Below are 9,756 nucleotides of genomic sequence, written 5' to 3' on the forward strand. Positions count from 1 at the left end.
CCTGATAAAAGAAAATTTGAGATTTCATGTTCAGGGGAAAAGTAAAGGAAAAAAATAAAAAAGTGCAATATATCATCCATATGTCCAAAATTAATATAAACGATAGTATCTATACTTTAAAATTTCATATGCATAAACTATCACATTCGATAGATTATTAGAAATATCCAAATTCTAATCAAAATATCCATAAAATAGTACGAGCAAAATAATTGGACAACCATCAAGGTATCAAAATATTAAGTTTTGAAATTGAAAAATGATAAACTAGTCTATAACTCCAAAGTGCCACCTAATACTCCCCGCTGTATCGCCTCACCCATGTCTCCTTTAGATTATCACCAATTGTGAAGAACAAATCTAGCAAATTTCGGTTAGCACAAATCGTCACTATTGCTGTAAAGCACTGATCCGTAGTTAAAATTATTTTCACTACTTGTTTAGTAAATCTTTATCTCTTCTCGTACAAACTCACTTCATCTAAACCATCCTTGATCAATTGGCTTGATTTAACAAGCTCACTTTCAATATATGTACTAGTTTCCCTCATGATCTCTCCTAATGAATCGCTATCTCCAGACAATCATTTCTTTCTTTTTCGCTTCAAGGATACATCACTCGTGTCCCCTGTTGTTGCATCCTGTGAAGGTGAGTCAATATCAATAAAATCTTCTCTGACAGTCTCTTGACTAACCTCTTTATCCAATTCCTCTATAACGTTAGTAGGATGTTCCATTCCTTTTCCTGTTGCCCTATCCTTCCCGATCACAATAGCTAGAGTTTCATAGTGTGGAAAAAATTTCTCTCTGAAAGGTATTGTATTTTTGGGCCTACATTAACATTAAAAAAAAACCAGCAGTCGTTAATTAAAAAATATGTCAAATGTAAAAATGATCATGTGATATATTAAAATTTAATAGTAAACTACCTACAAAAAATATTCAACCCAAACTTCTTTTTCAGCAGTCACACATTGCTTAGTTGTGTCCCATCCGAAGCCACTACAGTTAAGCATATCAAACACAATGCTAAATTGGGTCTTAAGTATCTTCATCCTTGATCTAATGTGAGGATCAACCTTTAACCCTGAATTCGTGAATTCGGTAGTGACTCAGAAAGCAATCTTTCAACAACATTGTAGTGTCCAGGCTTGAATCCACGGTCAGCATTGTACTTTCTAGTGTTATGTAAATCCAACAACGCGTCAACCAATTTTTGAGCTTCTATAGTAGTCCATGTGTACTTATTCCTTCTATGGCCTTGTTGGTCTTCTTGATCCATTCCTAAACAATTATATTACTTATTTATCAGTTATTACATCTCTACTTTTCTTGTAATATATGCAAATTTTTCCTGAAGCATTAACCTCTCAAGCATAACAATATCAGATAACAACAAATCACTATATTGTTAAAAAACACAACCATAGACCTATATTAGAAATTTTATTACATATAATAATAAATAATTCCATGTAAATATCAATTATCATTAAGAATAGTAAGCTTTTCAACATGAGCATGAGTCAATTGCTAATAACTCAAATATTTCACAAAGAAAAAAATTTATTGTTTCCATGATTAAACTTTGTACATGACAAAGAAAAAAGAAAAAAACATATGACAAACATAAAAGCCAAACCATTATTGTTGCCCTATCCACTGGTTATACATAGAATCTGTAAGGTTATCTCGCCACGAAGTCTAATCTGTAAGGTTATCATTAGCATTGACAATTTGAGTTGTTTCCTCCAAAACATCAAGACACTCTTCAAATGGATCGATCTCCATCTCCCTCCTTATATAATTATGAAGGAGACTACATGTCATGATTATTCGATTTTGTATCTTGATAGGGTAAAATGAAGGACTACGTAGGATCGCCCATCTTAATTTAAGCAACCTTACTCGATAATATTTCTAGCTGATGCATGTTTCATATTGAAAAACTCCTATGCAATTGTCGGTTGGTGTTCGTCTCTCCATTCATTCAAGTGATAATGTTAGCCTCTATATGGTGCAAGGAAACCATCACAATTTGTGTATCCCTCATCAATAAGATAATAGTAACCTATGGCTGGACATATCATTTATCTAAATATTAGTGAATTTGACAGTTGCTAAAAGCAAATATTATACAAATTATAGTTTACTTACCACTGGGACTTTTAATCCATTTCTTCTGGTTATTGCTTCTCGAAGTACTCTACTATCAGCCACTGACCTTTCCCACCCAGGTAGTAACTTGCATGTTTTGAGAACATACACCCAAGACATTTGTTGCAATTTCACATTTTCATGTCCTATACCTAGTTTTGTCCTCGACAGCTACTCTCACTCTTATATAAGTCTCATTTAGAGCTCCAAGACAATTCTAAATATAAGTGAAAATTATCATGTTAGGTTACTTATAAAAACTAAGAAATTCAAATAAAAAATAATTTATAAGTTATCTTGAACCATTTCCACCCCGTGTCTGTTGAGTCTATCGGCACTGGATTAAGTTTTTGGATTAAAACATCGTACAGACGTATTATGGCATGTAGCACATGAGTAAAATGCCTACTAATAGTTTCCTCCATCTAAACGTTGAAACATTTGTTTTATGACCCTATTCTTCACATGCTGGGTGAGAATATGTAGAAACATTGCAACTTGTTCATCTATCAACATATTTTTTGTATCTTTCAGCCCTACATGTTCTAGCATAATGCACAACTTTATAAAAGAGCTCCTATACATTCTAAGCTGATCTAAACAAGTTACATAACTCGCATATGCAAGACGATACACATTTTTTTTTCTTTTGGAATAAAAAACTACCAAATATCGCTGTCTTAGTGATTTCTTTTCTACGTAGATTAGGCGTGATGAGAAAAGAAACCACCAAGCCACTATACTTTGCACATTTCTCGTATGTGCTTGGACGACCACCAGTTTCTTCATCTTTCTTCTTTCATCATCAGAATCCATAATGTGAAATACAACTATTGCATAAGGGTAAATATGTATATTTATTTATACGTAAGCATTTTAACAATAGGGCTATAGGGGGATCTACTCACCTCCTCAAAACATTTTAAACAATTTTAAGAATAAAAAAAAAATTCTTCGTTCATCACCATTTCTTCTTGTTATTCATGAAATTCCTCTGAGTTACTAATTATGAGCCTATGGATTACTTTATACATGTAGTTGTGTCTGAATTCATAAGTGTGTTTTAATAACTAATCAAGGAACCAGGGAACATGTCATTTTCTAGCACTGGAATTGACTTATTAGCCTAAAAATTTAGACCTAGCTTATATTTATACACGAATTCCTTCCATTATTCTCTGACCATGTTAAATCTATTGCTTAGGAACTTGTGGGACTAAAAGATACTATTAACGATCTTAAAATAGTTTACTGCATGCATGAATATCAAGCTACATAAACGTAGAAACAATGGATATTCGTGTATGTCGCTTCCTCTAAATCCTTAGAAAGCTGGCCAGTACTCTCCGAACAAACTGAACTTGATATCTCAGAGCAAGAAACTTTTGTTTGTGGTTTTCTAAATTTAAGGTTGCTTTAAATATGCAGTTGTGTTCAAAATCTGAACTTGTTATCTATAACCTTATTTCGCAAGTTCTTCATCTATTTTTCTTGCTTTTCTAGTAATTGCTAAATTATTTTTTTATTAGTCATTAAAATAAGCTTTCATTAAACCAGTTCTTAAGAGGAGATTTATAAAAAATTTTACTAATCAATCATTCAATAATATAATTAGCTAGAGAGTAGAGATGTTCTATCAACAACATTGAAGAATTTTTCTATCAACAACATTGAAGAATTTTTTTTTCCAAGTAATCTAACACCAAACACCTAACGGAGTCATCACAAGATAAAAAATTCTTGTAAACATTAGATAAAATTTTGCCACACATATAAATTTAAATAAGAAACAATTATTAACTTACCGAGCGACGTGGAGGCGAAGCCTAGAATTTTCTTCTGAAGACACGAGGTGGAACTAGGCCAAGGTCTTNTCGGTAGTGATATAAATTTAAAAATTGCTTAAGACCGATGTGGAACTATGGCGTGGAGGCTAATCTTTTTCCAAACTGTATTATGGTTTTATTTGTATATTTGTACTAGTAGCTAATGATATTTTTCTATAAAAATAATTTTTCATATGGGAATTTATATCTATTTGTATCTTTTAAGGAGGGTATAATTTGAAATTATTTGATTATTTTTATTCCTACTCAAGTGGGAATATCAATTCCTTGTTAAATTGTTTGGAATAACAATTCCCATACAAAGTGGGAATTGATAAGAAGTGAGAATATCAATTCCAACATCTAAAAATATATCATGTTTGGTACGCAGGAATAAAGAGTTAGAATTACATTCCATTCCTACTCATTCCCGCGTACCAAACTAGACCCGAACTCCGCCTACTCTACTAAACACATAAAAAATGTTTCCGAAGTAATACTGTCAAATCAATCTGCTCATATGTTAAGCACATGCTAGAAAAACGTTTTTTTTATAGGAAAGAGCCACAAAATATAGTGGTTTTTAAGAAAACCACTGCAAATTTTTCATAGAACCATCATGAAAATATAAACTTTTTACAAAGTGCCATCAAATCATAATTTATATTAATATTTTGTTCAATAATAGTATAAAATGACATGAATGCCCATTATGACAAAACTATGAAGGGGTGGGGGGTGGGGGGGAGCATTTGGAGGTAGGGTTGGTAAACGACCGAATCGAATTAAATATCTAACTATTCGGATTCGAATTCGGCCCGTTTTCATATATTCAAATCCGTGATCATATTCAAATCAAATATTAAATGATCATTCGAGTTCGATTCGACAACATTTATTAGCATTCGATAATTATTCGCGAAAATTCATTTAGCAACAAATTGCTACTTTCTCTATACTATTCATTTAATATTCGACACCTATTTATTTAACAAAAAAATTGCAGAGGTAGAGATATACAGAGACGGATGTGGCGAAGTCGAGGGATGATTAAGGTGCTAATGAAGCGCTCGAACTTGACCAATATCTGGGCGAATGATAACCGAACAGTTTATTAATTATTCGGTTCACTTCCACCCTTGTTTGGAGGAAATTAAAAACTTTTGAGAGAGTTAACAAAGTTTAAGAGGGAAATAAGTGCTGTAGAAGAAAATATAATAATAGATTGGCAGGTCCCACTGTAAGAGTATTTTAGGAATTTAGCATATTATTTAACATGGTACAGATAAAAATTATGATTTGGTGGTTTTTTATTAAAAATGCATATCCTTATGGTGGTTCTATGAAAATTTAAAGTTTTTGTGGTGGTTCTCCGAAAAACCACTATACTTTGACTTTGTGGTGGTTTCACATAAAAAAAACCTTTTTTCCCCCTAAAAACCACCTTAAAATAAGGTAATTATACGAAAATAATCTTTCAATTTTAATTTATACATAAGTTATTTTAAAGTTGATTTGTGTTGCAATCAATCATCACTCAACCAAATTTTATCCTAAAAACTCAAAAGTACCCTTAAAAACTCATAAAGTATGTGACACATTTTGTTAATATTTAGGTCTTATTAAGATACAAGTCATGTACCTTAAATATAATTTTTTTGAGCTTATTGTTTTTAATAAAAAATTGACTTAATAAAGGTGACTGATTGCAACACAAACCCACTTTATAGGCAATTGTACAAATTGAAAGTAGAAGATGATTTTTGTATAGTTACTTTGTTTTTTAAGGTGGTTTCCATGAAAATAAAGCCCTGAAAAAAGACAATTATCTCTTTGTTTTTAAGGTTGTCCAAACGGGCCGGTCCAGATTTTCGGGTCCGGGTTTGGGCCAAATCGGGCCGGGCTCCGGGCCAAATCGGGCTGGATTTTTTTGTATTTTTTTTGTATTTTTGTATTTTTTTGCTAAAATTTGATTAAAATTTAGATTAATCTTATTATATTTATATAAGTATGTATTAGTATATACTTATATATTAGTATATAGATATATATTATATGTAAGTATATATAAGTATACATTAATGATCAAATCATACTATAATTATATATAATATACATTAGAAATATATATATATATATAAGTATATACAAGTATATATTAATGACAATGTACACATAAAAATATATATATAACTATACATTAATGATCATACTCATACCTTATACTATAATATCTATATATATAGTATATATATATATATATATATAATATATATATATAATATATATAGTATATATTATATATATATATATATAATATATATATATATATATATATATATAATTGAGAAAAATGAGTATGCTTGGTACCAAGTATAAATTTTGTGATTGGTAGTGAGGTGTCATATTCCCCACATCCACTCATTTTAATTTCCAACCATTCTGTCAAACCATGTGAATGTGGGCCCCGATTTCAATGGAGTGGCAAGGAGAATATGGTCACCTCACTACCAAGCATAAAAACTTGGTGCTTGTACCAAGCATACCCATTTCTCTCCGAGAGAAAATAGGTATGTTTGCTACCAAGCACAAAAAGTTATTTTGTAGTGAGGGGCATAATCCCACCCCCTTCCCTCGGGCCGGATCATATCATACTTACTATTATAATATATCATATATATATATAATATAATATATATATAATATATATATTATATAATATATATATACTATTATATATATATAACTTATATTTATATATATACTATAATTATATGAGAAAAATGAGTGATGCTTGCGTTACCAAGTATAAATTTGTGATTCGGTTCAGTGACGGTTGTCATTATTCCCCCATCCCTCATTTTAATTTCACTACCATTCTGTCAACAACTGTGAATGTGGGCCCCGCATTTAATGAGAGTGAAGCGCAGAATACGTGTCACCTCCACTTTACCAAGCCATAAAAAAACTTGGTGCTTGGCCTTACCAAGCTATACCCTTTTCTCTCGAGAAAAATAAGGTCATGTTTCTGTCACCAAGCCCAGTCAAAAAGTTTATGATTCTGGTGCGTAGTGCAGTGGCATAATCCCGCCCCCCCCTCCCTGACCCCCCCACATCATTCAAAATGGTATACACTAAATCCCCATGCGCTTCTCAACCCAGTCGTGAATGTGATACCCCAATTTGAATGAGTGGAGGGTATTGCCACCTTACTACCAAGCCACCATATTTGTGCTTGTTACAAGGCATAACCATATTTCATATACACATGTGAATGTGAGTCTCCGATTTCAATAAGTGGAGTGGAATATGTCACCTTCACTACCAAAGCACAAAAAACTTGTGCTTCGGTACCAAGCAACCCATTCTCTCTCACGAGAAAAATGGGTTATACTTCGGTACAAGCATAAGTTTTGTACTTGTAGTGAGGTGATATTCCATCCACTCATTCAAATGGTGGCATATCCACATGCACTCCCCAACCCATGAAATGTGTTCCCCCATTTGAATGAGTGGAGGAGAATATGTCACATCACTACCAAGCACAAATTTTTGCTTGGTACCAAACATATACTCATACTTTTATATATATATATATATAATATATATATATATATATATTATATATGATATATATATATATAATATATATATATATATATATATATATATATATAATATATATATATATATATATATTATATAATATATATATATATATATATATTATATATAATATATATATATATATATATAGATATATATATATATATATATATATAGGAGAGAGAGAGAGAAATGGGAGAACTTGTACCAAGTTGCTCCATCTACATTGGAGTTGTGAATGGTAGTTGAGGCTCTATCTTCGAGATGTGATTTGTAGGGCAAGATTAGACCACATCACTACCAAGTTGCTTTAAGCCAACTTGGTACCAAGGGTTCTCTATTTTTCTCGTGTGTGTGTCGTGTGTGTTTATATCATATATATATATATATCATATATATAATATATATATATAATATATATATATGAGAAATATGGGATATGCTTGTGACCAAGCACAAATTTTGGCTTGGTCCAGTCGAGGGTGGCACAATCCCCTCCACTCATCTTAAATGGGTCGGACCACATTTCATTGAGTTGATGAGTGTATGGAGATGTGCCAACCATATTGAATGAGTGAAGGGGATTATGCCACCTCACTAGCCAAGCCACAACTTTTTGTGCTAGGTACCAAGCATACCCATTTTCTCTCTCCCTTCTTCTCTCTCTCTCTCTCATCTCTCTCTCTCTCCTCTCTCCCTCTCTCTCCTCTCTATATATATATATATATATATATATATAATATATATATATATTATATATAATATATATATATAATTAAAAAACCAGTCGGGGTCCGGGTCCGGCTTCACCATCTTGGTCCGGACGCGGGCCAAGCCCGACCAGCTAGATTTTTCGGGCTTTAACCGAGACCCTGGCTGGAGTCCAGGCCGGGCGTCGAGCCGGATCGAGTCGGCCCGACCCAGGCACGGATCGCCGATCATCCCGGATTTTCCGGGCTTTAGCCAGACCACGGTTCCGGGCCCGTCGGGTCCGGCGCCCCTAAGAGTGTCGGGTCGGCGTCCGAGTCCAATGCCCATTTGGATACCTCTACATAATCCCAAAGTTTTACTCCCATTTAGTAAATCCAATATAAAAAGTTTGTTCATCTTTAAATCCAAAATATAAAATATTAGGTGTATAGCTACATATTATAGGGCGTACAGTTGTATACTGTATACCTACATACTAGGAGTGTATATCTACATACTTTAGGGTGTATAGCTACGTATCATATTCTATATAATTGCACACTTTGTATCTTATATTTTGGGTTTAATGGTAAATATACTTTCTTTATTTGGGTTCATTGGAATATATAGAACTAGGTGGTCTTTTTTTTTGGTAAATGAGTACAACTTTGAGTTTATTAGAGAAAAACCCTAAAAACTAATGAAAATAAATAAAATAAAAATATGTCACATAGTTTCCAGATACAAGTTCAGATATTAAATTTCTTATGGGAAGTCTTTAATAATTTGTAAGTATTCATCTAGCTAATGGAAAAATGGAGTGTTAATGTTTACTTCGTGCTTATATCCGTATCATATCCATTTGTCCTCGTATTCAAAATTTACTGGTGTACGTTTCTTTCTATCTGGTTGTCTCCATTCTCGTTTCATGCATGTATATGATTTTTTTTTTCTTTTTCTAACCAAAGTATATTCAAATTAGTGACTCGTAAAAAAATATGAAGACGGCATCACACCCAATTAACATCTGAATGGTAGCACCCCTAGTTTTCAAACAAAATACATTGGATACTGTACAAATTGCAAAACTTCACCAGCTAATTCCCAGCGTCAGTTATTTGCGTTATCAATCCATAGAAGAGGGGGAATTTTTTGTTTTTGAGATCACTGCCCTCGTTCAGAGAGAAGCAGCACTGTACAAAGTCAGCGGACATCACAAGAGCAACGTCCCCGTTTAGAGAGGAGCAGCACCGCGCTCAGCCAGCAGACACCACAACAGCAATCGCCAAGTGCACGTATCACCACCACATTGGATATTCATAAAAAAATAATAGTTTCAGGCAATGTGTTGCAATGAAACTTAAAAAAATAAAAATTATTTCAAAATTACAAAAGAATACTCTAAAAATATTAAACCCCATTAAGCCTAGAACTTCAAAACAAATTCAGCACTTCACCCTAACACAAACATTGGATAC

The 9,756-nt window shown here is 32.7% G+C and overlaps 1 protein-coding gene across 1 annotated transcript; it reads right to left on the reverse strand.

The window, feature by feature from the left end:
- On the reverse strand, positions 584 to 1,054 carry LOC109847177. The gene is made up of 2 exons (XM_020416421.1): positions 933 to 1,054; positions 584 to 830 (listed from the first exon to the last, which is right to left on the reverse strand). The coding sequence occupies exons 1-2, from the start codon at positions 1,052 to 1,054 to the stop codon at positions 584 to 586; spliced, it is 369 nt and encodes a 122-aa protein (XP_020272010.1).

The sequence above is a fragment of the Asparagus officinalis genome, chromosome 7 (assembly GCF_001876935.1).
Source record: "Asparagus officinalis chromosome 7, Aspof.V1, whole genome shotgun sequence".
Lineage (NCBI taxonomy): Eukaryota > Viridiplantae > Streptophyta > Magnoliopsida > Asparagales > Asparagaceae > Asparagus > Asparagus officinalis.